Source organism: Oryzias melastigma, linkage group LG20, assembly GCF_002922805.2.
Source record: "Oryzias melastigma strain HK-1 linkage group LG20, ASM292280v2, whole genome shotgun sequence".
NCBI classification, from domain to species: domain Eukaryota; kingdom Metazoa; phylum Chordata; class Actinopteri; order Beloniformes; family Adrianichthyidae; genus Oryzias; species Oryzias melastigma.
Window position 1 is genome coordinate 3,065,431 of NC_050531.1, and position 15,165 is coordinate 3,080,595.

Here is a 15,165-nt window from a genome sequence, read left to right on the forward strand (position 1 = left end):
CGATCCTCGACCTAAGGTGTGTTTTGGATTTTGGCCTCTTGAGCGATTGAGTTTGACGCCCCTGGTCCAGATGAAAGGTTCATAGCTACCTTTGGTAGAATTCTGCTAAACCTTCTGCAGGATTCAGTCAGATCTGGGTTCGGCCTTCCCGACTGACTCGAGCAGAAATGCAAACGTATTCAGATGAGAGCAGCCATTGTTTCACAAAATCAGCCGTTTTTAATCATTGTTGATCTTCTACTATTGTGACGCCACATCCGTCTGAGGGACATGAATCAGTGGAGCTCCACAGCTGTCAGGAGAATCATTAACCTGCCTCACACTCTCCTCCCGCTGATTCAGACCTTTGCTTCTTCGTTCCTTCAGCGTTCTTCTCCTGCAGCCACTGATAAGGACGCCTGTTGAGGTTGCAGTTGGGGGGAGTTGAGGGCTGTTGCCCAGACAAGAGTGTTGTGAAAGTGTTCGGCAGGAATGCAGCGACACGCCTGGACCTGAACTTCCGCATCGAGAAGGAAGACGACCAGATGCACTCAACATCAAGACGAATCTTTGAGTCACCGAGCTTCATCAGAGAGGAAGAACTCAACGAGGAGCAGATGTTTAGGACGCTTTTACTTTGACACTTACCGCTGAGAAGAGGACTGACACTGAAAAAAAGAAAAGAAAGGTGAGTCAGTCTTTACCTGGACTTAACGGTAAACATCTACAGCAGCTTCTGGAGCCACATTGAGAAGATCAGAAACACACAGGACACAGAAAGACTCATATTTTGAGCTTTAACAGCAAAAAGTTAAGCGAGTTTTAGTGTCTCAATCTATCTGAAAGAGTTAAAAGGTTTTACTGTTTAAATGTATTTCAACTGTTTCAACATTTTGACAAAACATCAAATTAAAACCAGGAAGTGTTTGTGGATTTTCAGAGTAAACCCCCCAAAATGGACTAAAATGAGAATTTTTGTACAAACGAAGATGAACTCGGACTTGTTGATGGGTGTTTTCCATTAAGCAATAACTCGTCATCTGACACAATCTCCATTCACATGCTGGAGGGAAAACTGCTCTTCTTCCTTCAAGTGACTCAAGACTCACGGTTTCAAGTTTAGATTTAAACCATTGTTTTCTCCTAACGGTTAGCCTTTCTTTGTCCTCCGGCGCTTTCTTTTTTGCTGTGCAACGAAGCACGTCCACTTCTGTACACACGTGTCTGCAACTCAAGTATCTGATTCTGGAACGACTGAAGGTTTTTTTTTTTTTTTTTTTTTTGCAGAAGTCTGTTTTGCATCAACTCCCCCGTCAGTTGCATAACAAGCACTAACGGAATTACTCTCTGAAGTCGCAGCTTTACTGACTGAGATGACGATTCTGTGACACTTCTCTTTATTCTGAAGGAGTTTGTTGTCTTTGCTTTAAAATTCAGAGCTTAGATCAGCTTTAATTCACCTGTTTCTCATTTTAAGGGACTAAAGTTTTTATCAGAGCTTATAAATATATGTACATGTCATAACATATCAGCTCCTGCATCCTAAATAATTATCATCATTTGCTCCAGATATGAGATAAATTAAAGTGTTGTGTGGCCAACAGGTGTATCCCAACGTTGTACCAGCATAATTTTTTAACTTTTCGGTACCCATACCAAATCAAAAGTACATGTCTCATAACAACAAAAACATTTACACAAGGTGGTTCTCGTGAGATCTTGTTGTTGTTTTGGGGTTTAGTTGGAAAACAAAAGTAAGACACTGAAGAACGATCATAACTTGTTAATTAAATATCGCCTTGTCAGCATTTTTAAAGTACCACCAAATGAAATATTGTGATATATCACCGAATCAATTTCTTCCCTGCTGCTCCCTTTTGCCTCAACCATTACGGTCAAGCTGTGCGGACCAATTAATGAAAATATATTTGATATATTTGAAAATATATTTTTCAAAATGGCGGCTTTTCTGTTGGTTTTATTTCCATAGCAACCATTTTATTTTTTAATACCCTGGGGGGGACAAACAGATCTGTGTCATTTTTAGAAGAATTGCCAAAAGTATTTTTTTGTATTTCCTTGGCAATAAAGATGTTTTATTAACCACACCCACATTCCTAGTATAGTCATATGTCATACTGTGTCATTTGGCTTGAGGCTAGAATTCATTCATTTTTTTCAATTATGAAAACTATGCGAGCAACATAGAACGCCACTTTTGCTATGTTGCCACGCAAACGTCGTTGTAAACAAAAAAATGTATTAAAATGTTTTTTTTACAAGTATCTCCCTATGATGGTCAAGGAGTTTGGAATGTTTCATATTTCATTTGGTATTAAAGTTAATTTTTTGGAAAACTTAAGAGGTCAAAGGTCAATGTCTTTTTGGTCTTAGACTTAACCTGGAGGTATATCTGTAAAATAGTTTAGATAAAAGTTTTTTTTCCCTTTTTGTGAGAAAATGTGAAAATTGACAAATTTCACATTTTGCCAAGTCGTAGTTCCTGTGGCCATCCCGTCCAATTCTTTTGTGTTTTGGTTTTGTCCATGGATTTTTGAATATATATATACATATATATATATATATTTGGGCTATCAGATTTGTCGCGTTAAAAACGCATTAATCCGACATGTGCTTGACGCCGACAATTTATTTTGACGCATTAATCGCGGACTTTCTCATACGTGCCTTTCCATACCGGCGCGCGGGCGTCCCGCCCTCTAACTCACCGGCTGCTCTCACTAGATCACGGGCGGGTCTCCAAACACCGAGCTGCGAGCTAAAACCGGCCGGCGCTAGGACCTGGAGAGCTCCCTCACTCTAACCCGGCTCCGGTTCGCGTCCAGTACCAAGTCTGGTGGTACCAGCTCGCGTCCGGCGCGGCGTCCCGAGAGCTGCGCACCCCCGGCGTTCCGAACAGCAAGCTCACCGGGGGACGTTTTAAATGTTCTGGAGGTTTAAGCGTGATCCAGCCCCAGCATAGCGGTCTGTCTGCCGGCATATTCATGGCGTGAGCTCCGCTGGACACGTCGCTGCATCGAGCTGCAGCCAGAGAACGCGGCGGCAGTAACAGACTGTCAGACTATCCACAGTGTATCCCGCTTTTCTCAGTCTTTAATGTTTTAAAAAACAAAAGTTCATTGGAAATGATAAATCTCTATTTCATTTATTACTGTAGTTCAGCAGAGGAGGAAAAGATTTGGTCCTGACAAAAAATGAACATGAAAGTGTTATGGAAATTTTATTTTTGATGTTTTTTATTTTATTTTACTGAACGTTGATTGAAGTTTAGAATTTAAAATGCCCTTCACTTGCACTTGGGCTTTTGTTAGGCATTTTATGTTACAGCCTTTTATTGTTAAGAAAGTTTATCTCAATACAATGATACAAAATAAAGTATTTCTGATGAAAACTATTAATTTTGTCATTCTTGTTTTCATAATTAATGTAGAACTACTAAATTTCACAAAGCACACATTTTTTTCTTTAAAAAAGGCCACATATTAATATCGCAAGTTAACTATGGACAATGCGATTAATCGCGATTAAAATTTTTAATCGCCTGACAGCTCTAATATATATATATATACATATATATATATATATATATGGTAAATGTCATGAACTTGTATAGCGCTTAGTACCTAACTTCGAAGGCTCAAAGCGCTTCACAGTCACAGACCCATTCACCCACATGTATATATACACACACAAGTATATGTATTTGTGTGTACATATATATATATATATAAATATGTCTATGTCTAAATATGTCTATGTGTATATATTGAGATGATTTTTGATGGTTTCTCCCGCATCTTTTTTTGGGGGAGGGGTCATTTTCAGGACCAGGTGTGTACAAATTTTGGTCGTTTGTAATGGGGGTGATATTTTGGCTCAAAGTCCGCAGTGAGAAAGAAGAATTGTAGAAACAACATCTGAGTTCTTCAGTCTAGAACTTGTTTGGAGTTAATGACACATCATCATCTGAGAGCGAACTGGTCATCATTTCTGATCCGTGGGCTGATACTTCACGCTTTTTTGTTTTGTGGGTCTCCTCATGAAAACACGACACGCCTGTTCAGATGCTTAGCGGAAATAAAGTGTATTTTCCCCTCTGCTCAGGGTTACTGCGATTTTAAAGAGGAAGCGCGCTCATGATTGGGTCATGTTTACCCACATCTGCAGATATTTTCATCATCATTCTTGTGGAAATGACTGACCATGAAGCGGCTTACAGGTCTTCACCTGATCTCTAAAAAGTGGTCGACTCTTCCCGTGTCTGCAGCAGGGACGCTTTAGATCTGCATTGTGAAGTTGGAAATTATGCTAACATAATAAAATCCTTCCAAATGGTCAAATTCTGCCTCTTATCTAAGTGTTAGCATAGGAAGCAGCACCCATTTATATTTGCAAGTGGTTGTTGACACCTTTTTTCTGAGGCAGCTCACCACAGAGTGTGCCAGGAAGTTACTTTAACCACTTCCTCCTACATGGGTCTCCTTCAAACGGCAGAGGAGGCGGGGCTCTGGCCCTCCTGCAATAAAAAGACAAACATATCAACATAAATAGAATTTGATCAGGAGGAGATCAGATTCTCATCTGTTGGGATGTCAGAACAGTGTCTGGAATTGAACCGGATTACCTGTCTACACCTTCTGAACGACTTCCTGCAGATTCTGATCTGTGTGGAGTGAAGCACCCAGACTCACACGTCTGTATGATATGCAGCAGAGGAAACATGAAGAAAGGGTTACGCAGTCATCTACTGTCACTTTACTCTGCGAGTTAAACAAGCTAGGCGGAGTCTGAGGTTTCAAAGGGCGTAGCAACTGAAGAACACTGCTGACGGACGTGTTGGAAACCCAAAATACACAAACATTTTGTTAAAAACTTTTGTTAGCAAAATGTTTGTCTATCAAGATTGATGATTACTAGGATGTAGCAAAAATTGATTTAAAAATGCTGACAAAACAATATTTAATGAATTATTTATGAGTGTCCTTCAGCATCCTACTTTTATTTTCTATCTAAACCCCGACCACTATTTGGCAGAACCCAGCGCCTCTTTAAGCAGCTCTAGTATGGAGTGACTTTTGTGCCACAATATTGCAATCAAAACTCAGTTTTGAGATCAACAATTTCTAACTTGCAAACAAACTTTCTATTTTATGGCATTTGTGAAGTTTTTTTTTCTATAAAAAACTTTTTTTTGCTATTAAAAATATTTTAGAGTTTGCACATTTTTATTTGCTTTCAATAAATAGTTTTGCTTTTGCAAACTTTATTTTTTATTTGTTGCTTTTAATAAATATTTTTGTGTTTACAAACGCAAACATATGCTTTAAAAAAACAAAAACGTTTGCAAACACAAACATATTTATTAAAAACAAAAAATAAAAATAAAGTTTGCAAAAGCAAAAATATTTGTTGAAAGCTAATAAAACATTTTTCTTTGCTTTCAATAAATATATTTGAGTTTGCAAACTTTTTTGTTTCAAAAAGGTTTTTGGGTTTGTAAGCTTTATTTATTTATTTTTTGCTTTCAATAAATATTTTTGCAATTTCAAACTTTGTTTACTTTCAAAAATATTTTTTTGCGATTTCAAACTTTTTTTACTTTCAAAAATACTTTTGCATTCTCAAACTTTTTTTTGCTTTCCAAAAATTTTGTTCAATTTGCAAACTCTTTTTTTGCTTTCAAAAAATATTTTTTTAATTTTGCAAACTTTTTTTATTTCAAAAAAGTTTTTGAGTTTGGAAGCTTTATTTATTTATTTATTGCTTTCAATAAATATTTTTGCAATGTCAAACTTTTTTTACTTGCAAAATATTTTTTTGCGATTTTAAACTTTTTTTACTTTCAAAAATACTTTTTGCGTTCTCAAACTTTTTTTTTGCTTTCCAAAATTTTTGTTCAATTTGTTAACTCTTTTTTTTTTGCTTTGAAAAAAATTTTTAAGTTTGGAAATTATTTCTTAATTCAAAAAAGATATTTGCATTTGCAAACTATTTTTTAAAAACATTTTTTGCATTTTTTGCTTTCAAAAAATATTGTCACGTTTTTTGTGCAATATGGTGGCATAAAAGTTACTCCATATATTTGGTCGAAAAATGGTCAAACCTGCAGGTGATGTAAAATTTTAATTCCAAAACACCAAAATAGTATTTCAAACCCATTTATGATGTGATTATGTAACCATGTATCAAGATATTCATCTTCACACCCACAACTTTTTTTTTTTTTTTTGCAGAAACAGATAAAAACAATAAGGACAGGAAACAGTATTTCAGCTTGACCTAAAATGCAGTACCGGCCGACGCCAAACGGGTGTTCACGTTTTAACTCCGAATGACTTTAAAAAAGGAAAAGTTCTTTGTTTAATCTGAAAAATAAAATTTTCATATCAGCGCGGCGGGGCAAGCTGCGACAGAGCTGGAATACCTGGAGGCGTGCATACCTGTCCTCCCTCAGCCCGGGCCTGACATGTTCTGCAAGATTGTGTCACCTCAGGGAACAGATTTCTGCTGAGCAAAGAGTCGCTGTCGTGTCTCACCGCACAAAAAATACAATTGTTGTTTTATTTTTTTTTTGTTAAATATTTCCTGAACATTTATCAAAACCACAACAATTTCTGCAGGAACCACTGGAAGTCCTCTTCCTGCTCTGCAGCTGATGTTTCTCTCAATCCTGAACCCTGTGACCCTTTAAAAGGAAACTTTCCTCCTTTTAGTTTATATTTTTACATTTATTTTGAGTGTGTAACTAACTTCATAAGATCACAAACACACACAGTGGTTGATAAGAAAGAAAATAAACGTTTTTTGATTCCAAAAATATTTTTGTTCAGGAATTTTGTAATAAATTGGTTCAAATGACTGATTAATTTGTCAAGACTGTTTTAAATTTCATTAGAGATCTACAGGCTGATCTTTATATAACGTTTGAGTCTCCTCTGATGCATAAATTACCTTAAATTTCCCTTGTTTTTTCTACATTTTTATTGTTTTTCCTTTATTTTGAAGGGAAGTTTGCATGAAATTATCATTTTTTGCTGATGCAGCGTTTTTGTTGTTTCATTCTCCAGATGGAGGATATCGACGCCATGTTCAGCGACCTGCTGGGGGAGATGAACCTCCTCACTCAGGTGAGTCTGCACATTATTCCACAAGATTTACATTTTTTTTATTTATGATTTTTGCTGCTTCTTGATCTCAGAAAGTTTGATTTCTTTTGTTTTTGGTGAGAAAATCAGGAAAAGATTGCTAATTGAGGTTGATCTGAACACTTAAACTTGTTTATAAAAAGTAGATTATGAAGATGAACATTGAACAACAGATGACAAAGATAAATAAACCCCTCCGAGCGTTTTATTGATCGTCCCCGCTCTAGACTCGGACAGAAACTCATCCTTCTTCCTAACTTTCCCCCCTTTCCTCTGCAGAGTCTCGGGCAGGAAGCGGCGCCCGCTGCAGACCCCCCCACATCCACCAAGGAGGTCAACTTCTCCATCGGCTTCTCAGACTTGAATGGTGAGAGACGAGTGGCTTTGTGGAGCTTTTGCACAATCACAGGACTGTGCAATTTCCTCTGTTTTGCAAGAGCAGAAAGCAGGAAATACATGTTTTAAATTAAACTTTATATCAAACGAGACAAAAGTTGTTAAAGTTAAAAATATCTTTCCTTTTACTCTGATTTGGACCATTTTGAAGCTCAGAAAGCCTCAAATATTCGTGTATGAATTGTTTATTTTTCCTGTTTGTGTTGTTTCACTAGGATGCAACAGTTGGAAACAAAACATTTGAGTAAAAAGTTTTCATAAGCAGCAGTTTTCACTTGAAATGAGGTTAATTTGGAGGCGCAAAGTTTGAATCAGACTGAAAGAATTCAACCTTCTCACAGAAGTGTTTCTAATTTGTACGGTGGCCCTGAAGTGCCAAACACACACTCACAAATTAAATGCAAAAACATTAAAAAGATTACAACCACATTGAAAACAATCGTAATAAATAAAAGGAACTATTACATTTTGGAAATAAATGCAAAATTAAAACAAAAACAAAATCTTAAGGAAATAAAAAAAAATGTTTCTCAAAACGACAAATTCCAGAAATCAAAATGAAATGTAAAAAAAATGACACGTCACTTTTTCAATAGAAAGTTAAGATCATTGATCAGTGAAAAACCTAAGGAAGAGTTTGTGTTTATAGCTTGTCCTAACGGGGCTTTATTTTAATGTAAGATGGTGGGCTCTTTCCAAGGTCAGAGGTCATTGAAACTTTTGTGGTGGTTGTAGACTGAACAATTTACCCGGAGTTGAAAATCATCAAATCTCAGATTTTGAAACAAAAAATACTTTTATGGATAGCAGAATATTGAAAATAATTGAATGTTTAAATTGGTTTATTCTGGAATAATATTCCTGTCTTTTTATTATTCCTAATTATGCTAAAAAGTAACAGTTTTAAAATAAAAAAAAGCTTTTACTAAGATTTTTTTTTCGCTACATCCTAGCAAATTTGGCTCATTTAGGCTGTTTTTTTATTTTTTCGTTTTTTAGGCTGTGTTGGAGTTAAGCTAATATTTCAGATACATGTTAGCTGTTTTGGCTAATTTAAGATTATTTTTTTTTTAGTTTTTTTTTTTCTTTACATTTTGAAGTTTACCCATTTGTTTTTAGCACCATGCTAGCTCTTTTGGCTAACCTAAGTTGTTTTATTTAGTTTTTGAGGCTAATTTGGCATTTTGCTCATATTTTAGCAGGCTATCAGCTTTAGCATCTTCAGCTATCAACACTAGCATCTTATGTGGGTAAATTCATCTTACAGGATTTCACTAACATTATTGCAGGTAATGCTATATATCTAGTTTATAATTATGTTTAAAAGTTTAAAAATGTAGTTTTAAAGTGTTCAATAAATGTTTATCCTGTTCAGCCGTGACTGAAGGTGTGTTTTGGATTCTGGCCCCTGTACGGTTGAGTTTGACACTCCTGTTGTAGAATGACACTGGTGGCATATTTGTGAAGTTTCATTAAATTGCAGGAACAAAATTCCTGTTTTCCCAGAAAAAATCTTAGACTTTGGTACAAAATGGCCACCAAACTGTAGGTCGAGTGGCCATCCCATAATAATTTCAAAAATTCTTTTGGATATCCCGACACCTGTGTTTTGGTCTCGTTTCCATATTTTGAAACCTTTTTTTGTGATTCCATAAGCGATTTTTGACCCATTCATTTTTTTACAGTTCGCTCGCCGTGATGTCATCGCCTTGAAACCCCATAATACGTATTGAGTTACAGAAAACCCATAAAAACTAAACTGAAGTTCTAAAAAAATATTTTTTTCCCTCCAGCCTCCCTCAATGAGCTGGAGGACAAAGATCTGGACGACCTGATGTCTGATCTGATGGCCGACCTGAACGCCACAGAGGAGAAGCTGGCCGCAGAGTTACAGAGCCTGGAGGCGCCGCCCCCACCCGACCTGCCGCCTCCACCGAAAGGCCTGATCGCTCCGGCCGCCGCTGCCCCCACCTCGCCTGCATCTCCGGCGAGCGTCTGCACGCCCTCCTCCACCGCCACCTCCCCCCTGCCAGCCCCCCCGCCTCAGTCAGTAAAGCCGTCAAAGGTGAGTCGGCAATGGCGACCTTTTCACCTCCTGGACCAGATCTAAAGAATTTCAGGCTAAAATCATCAAAGTCATCAAAACCTTGTGACCTTTAGAGAAAAATGCCTCCAGCAACATTTTCATATTGAAAATCAGCAGAAAAGTGAGGATCGGTTTAAACACATGAGGCGAGGGGGCGGGATCAATCGACCTGGGAGGGGAGGGATGGGAGAATATGGCTTTAGCAGAGTTTGTGACTTCATCGCTGTGAGGTGAGAACCGCAGCTGTGGGACGACGTCACCGTTGGCTCCACAGACGCCTGAAGGCCGAGGGCCGGATTTCCACTCAGTCTGAGAGTCTGATCCACTTTCACTCCACAAGCCAGAAACATTGATTCACAAATGCAAAAGTACATTTATATTTCATTTAGTTTTAAACAATCGAATTAAAGAATCCTCTTGTGCCAGCAGATAAGATGACTGTAGTCAGGAGGCCTATCATTAACTCAGATCTCAGCTCGATTGTGTTTTTTACAGTCCAAACTGCTCATTAGATGATCCAAGATTGACATTTAGAAGCATAAGACAGCCCAGAGGGAGTGACTGATGTGAGCTGGAACACTACAGACAACAACAAGACTGCTACAAGTTTCAAGATTAGAACTTTATCAGCAACAGACATCTTCTTTTCAATAAAACAACCCCTAAACCTGACGACTGAGCAGAGGCTGTTCTCTCTGATGATTAACGTCTCGGTGAACTCTGGTGTGATTCACTGTAGTGGGAATTCAGATGGAATGGACCAGTTCACAAATATGGCTGTGGATTCTGGTGGATGTCAAAGGCGACAACGATGGCAGAAGGGATTGTTTTAGGGTCTATGTGTTCCACTTACAGCAGGTTTATTAGTTCAGACAGGAGCTAAGCAGTGCTAAAAGTCCACAAAGCTAAATCAGAGTCAGACAGGAAGAGGTCAATCACGAGTATGGGATCATCAAAGAGACTAGAAGTGTCAGAGTCCAGGCGAGGGTCAAGCAATCAGAGAATAAAGCTGGGTCAGAAACAGAAGATCAGGTCCAGATAAAAAAAACGCTCAGTAATGCAGGCAGGTTGGCACAAACAATACTTCGCACAGAGCAAGGTAACAGGTGGGGTCATGAGGAACGGATGGATTTGGACCAAAATGGCGATTACTGGTAGAGAAGAGACTGTTTGATGACATCATCAGTCTCCCCAACCCGTCGTTTTTTGACGTGCTGCCGGTTCCCATTAAATAACAGGTCCCCAACCAGAACCGGTCCAGTACCGCGGAGTGCACTGGTACTTTAACCCAGTATCGGTACCCAAACCCATAACTGGGACCGAACGCAGAACCGGACCTGGTACCAAATATGGCACCAAACCCGAACCAGTACCAGAAGTGGTACGTAGCACAAACTGGGCGGGTCCATCAGCGGTACCGGACACGAACTGCCCCATCAAAGGTCACCTAAAATTTTAACATTTGTAGGTGACCTTTCCAATTGTAAACTGAAGATGGCTAATAAGAAATAACATAAAGACATTACATTGTGAATAGTAAAAAAAATCCCACAAGAACCTAAAAAAAACCTTAAATCAAGATGAATTTTGAAAATCTTACGAAAAACGACCAGAACTGCTTCATACTCATTATTTTCTAGGTGATTTGGTTCACCTGACATAAGAAAGAGTGAAATTCTATTTAAACTGAATCTGATGGAGGAATTTGTTTATTTTTCTCCTTTTTTGTTAGTTTTTAATGTAATCATTTCTAATTTAATCAAGAAAAGTTTCACTTTCTTTATTAGTTTTGAACAAACTGTTTTTGCAGCCAAGCAAAAATTGACTTGTAAATAGAAAATTGACAAGTTAGGAATCAATATTGAACTAAATCAAATCATAAAGTTGTAAATTAAATGGATATAAGGGATATCCTGTCCCACAGAGCCTCTCCTAACCCAAAAAAAAGTTTGATTAGTCTCATCGTGAAGCTTCAGTAAAAGTGTTTTTTTTTATGCTGTCATAAAAACTGATAAAAGGAAATGTTTAGATCTGGTTTGGAGTTGAGGTTCAGCCAAAACTTTATCTCCCAGAATTTAAGGCTCATGTTTTGCTGCGTTCTTGTTTTTTCCCGTTTAGGAGGATTTGGAGGCGCAGTTAAAGGCAGAAAAGATCAAACTCGCTCTGGAGAAGCTGAAGGAAGCCAAAGTCAAAAAGGTAAATCAGTTTTCTTCTGATCGTCTGACAGCAGTAGAGACAGCCTTTCTGCTTCAGCGCCGTGTGGATCTGTCTTCCTCTTCCTCTCCTCTGGAGGTGATCAATCATATTAACGGATGGTTATTTTCATCTTCTCCTCCATGGGAGACATGTGGACGGTTCCTCTTCTTCAAAGTGACTCGCCACTTTAAAGACTGCGGTTTTTCTGCCTGTCAGGATCTCAAATTTTGCCCAAAATAAGCTCGTTTTATATAAATGACTTCCAACTTTGGCCAAGTTTGGGTCTCGATAGGTTCTTGATGGACCGTCCTCATTGATGGGGTAATAATAATAACTCTGGCAGGATGAGAGAACGCAGAGACTCCTGAATGATGCTGCACTCGCTCTTTGGACTTCACAGCTTTCCTGTGTATGTTTTCAATATGCGCCGATCCACATGGAAGTCATAAGAGAGGAGATTTCCTTCAACAACACGTCAAAGCTGGATTACTTCCCAGCGAAGGTCAAGAGTGATCCGAGGTCCAAATCCTGCACCGATAACGTTGATTTAATCTGTATTTTTATGACCAAAACCAAGAAATGAGCCGTTTCTGCAAATCAAAATCTGGGTTTGTTTTCACGTCTGGCTGAAGAACTGAGAGTGCATGAACATGACGAAGAAGAAGAAGTGAAAAAATGGAGAGAAAAGTGCTGACGCAGTGAATCTTACAAGCCTGGAGGCTGAAATAATTATACGGTGAACAGAAGTTGTCATACAAGAAAACACGCTGATAACTGCCTTTACCTGCACATTATAGTGATTTAGCAAAGAAACAAAGTTAATAACTTAGCTGGAGCTGTTAATAAAGTTAGTTTGAAAGTTTTTTCATCATAATTTGACATGAAAAATGGCATAAAGTTGTGTTTTGTCCCCAGTTGGTGGTAAAGGTGCTGATGAACGACGGCAGCTCCAAAACTCTGATGGTGGACGAGAGGCAAACTGTCCGGGAAGTTCTGGACAACCTGTTCGAGAAGACTCACTGTGACTGCAACGTGGACTGGAGTCTGCGCGAGACCAACCACGAGCTGCAGCTCGGTGAGTCGCCACGCCGCGGAGAAGTGGGAAGATTGCTCAACTCACCAGTTTCTGTTCATTCTGGAAGAAAAAGACAAAAGAGACGGACTTCTGTCAGAATCTGATTTCTATAGAAATAGTTTATGTTTGTCATAAATATATCTGAATATTCAGTTTTATAACACCGACAAAAATATGAATTTGATGATAAAAATATACCTGAGCTATCCTGACATTAAAGCAAAAATACTTGATGTATTTAAATACATGATACATATATACATACTGTATATATAGATATATGTGTGTGTTTTTTACATATATACATATGTGTATATATGTAAATATATATATATTATATTATATATACATATATATGTATATATATAATATAATGTATATATATTATATGTACATATACATATATATATATATATAATATATAGATATAGATATAGTATATATATATGTAGTATATATATATATATATAACTATTTTGTACATATATTATGTATATATATATAAATATATATATATATATATATATACTATATCTATATCTATATATTATATCTATATCTAATATATAGATATAGATATAGTATATATCTATATATATATATATAATATAAAATATATATACATATATAAACAATGCACATTTAAAATTTAGCATTTTTGGCATTAGCATTGATGTCATCCATAGAAAATGTTTTACTTCCGGTCCCAACCAAATGGAGTCATTTTTTAAGTTGTTTTTTTTTCATAATACGGACGCCGCCATGTTGGAGCCAGGCGTTGTCAGTAGGCAGTGATTGGTCCAAGTCAGTCTGAGTCATCGTTTCTATGACAACCAGTCTTGTCAATCAGGAGTGAGCTTGCTGGAAGGCCACACCCCTTCCACTTACAGCGGGCTATAACCAGTTTGGAACGTACGACATGGGGACCAGCAGGCTCCTCCTACTTTTATTGAGGCCTCTGATTGGTCAGTTTATAATTTTAACTACAGAAAAAATATTTATAAAAATGCAGATTATTAAGAAAAAGTAGTATTGACTTTTCTATAGAAGTTTATGGAATTTTAGCTTCTTGGAGCCAGCAGGTATACTTCCTGGAGAGGGGCCACTCGGTCCAGTTCTCATCTACAGTCAATATCTTAAATAAGGAGGTAGATTTACAAACATGGCTGCTTTTTTCCCTGACATTTCCTCTGATTGTTTGTTATTTACACCGCCGACAACAGGCGGAATATCATGAACAAAAACTGTGGTTTTGGACTTTTTCAGACCCACATTTGTGTTTTTATCCTTGTAATCATGGGTGATCCTCTGAGATCTTTCTTTAAGGACGCGCAGTTTCAGATTTGGTGATCCAGTTGTACAGGGACTCGAACCAGCAGCATCAATGCTGCTACTTCTTCAGTAACTCAGATAGGAAACAAACATCCCATCACAGCTGAAGCAGCTTTAGACCGGAGTTTGTTTTTAGATGAATTATCAACCGAACACAGACTTTGTGCTGGACGGGAGACGTTTTTCTCACGGTCCGGATGATGGACCGTGTTTTCACTGGCAGCTTCTGCAGCAACGCTAAATGAAGCACCGATCTTCATCTCATCCATCTCCTTCCTACCCTCCCGTCGCCCCTCAGTCGAACGGAGCGGGCAGGTGGGTTTAATTTACTCGGTCCGTCAGGCTGTCAGATGGAAACAGAAGGCGAGTGATCTCAATCCTGCGTCTGAGCTGTTTAAGCTGTATTTACGTCAGCGGCAGGACCTCCATCACATCCTCTCAGCACTCCGGACCATCTGCTCTCACACAACTTCATCGTTTCTTCACACAAATTACTTCTATTGATTTTGAACCGTTTTAAGAAACCCTGCTGGAAAACCCATTAACCTCCTGCAGCAATAAAAGTCAAATCAGGCTTTTATATAACTTTCTATGCAGCAATGACGTGAACCAGCTTGGATTTTAATTATTTTTGTGAGCTCAGTAACAAAGAATGTCCATTTTTGATTAAATCCAATGACAGATTTCTATTGTTTAGCTTTGCTCTTGAATTAAATGTGTGTTTTCCATCATACTGACCAGAAAAAAACACCTCATTCAAAGATCTTTCTGTGGATAAAAAGTAAGAGAAAAAAAGGCTGAAATGATGAGGGAACTCAAACTTTTCAGGTGTCTCCTAATAGTTACAGTTTGGATGTGAAAAAGCATCAAACCTTTTTCTTTTTTTACTAGTAAAAAGTTTCTTACATTTCAAATTAAAAGTTTTCACCTAATGG

At 37.8% G+C, this 15,165-nt stretch overlaps 1 protein-coding gene across 1 annotated transcript in view; it reads left to right on the forward strand.

The window, feature by feature from the left end:
* Positions 1-248: 248 nt before the first annotated feature.
* Positions 249-15,165, forward strand: part of LOC112151392 (amyloid beta (A4) precursor protein-binding, family B, member 1 interacting protein) — a gene marked incomplete in the record, with an annotated part of 27,602 nt that continues 12,685 nt past the window's right edge. Inside the window, 6 exon segments of the mRNA XM_024280315.2 lie at positions 249-667; positions 7,068-7,127; positions 7,425-7,512; positions 9,335-9,606; positions 11,746-11,823; positions 12,739-12,898. Of these exon segments, the coding sequence (XP_024136083.1) occupies positions 7,068-7,127; positions 7,425-7,512; positions 9,335-9,606; positions 11,746-11,823; positions 12,739-12,898 (658 nt within the window).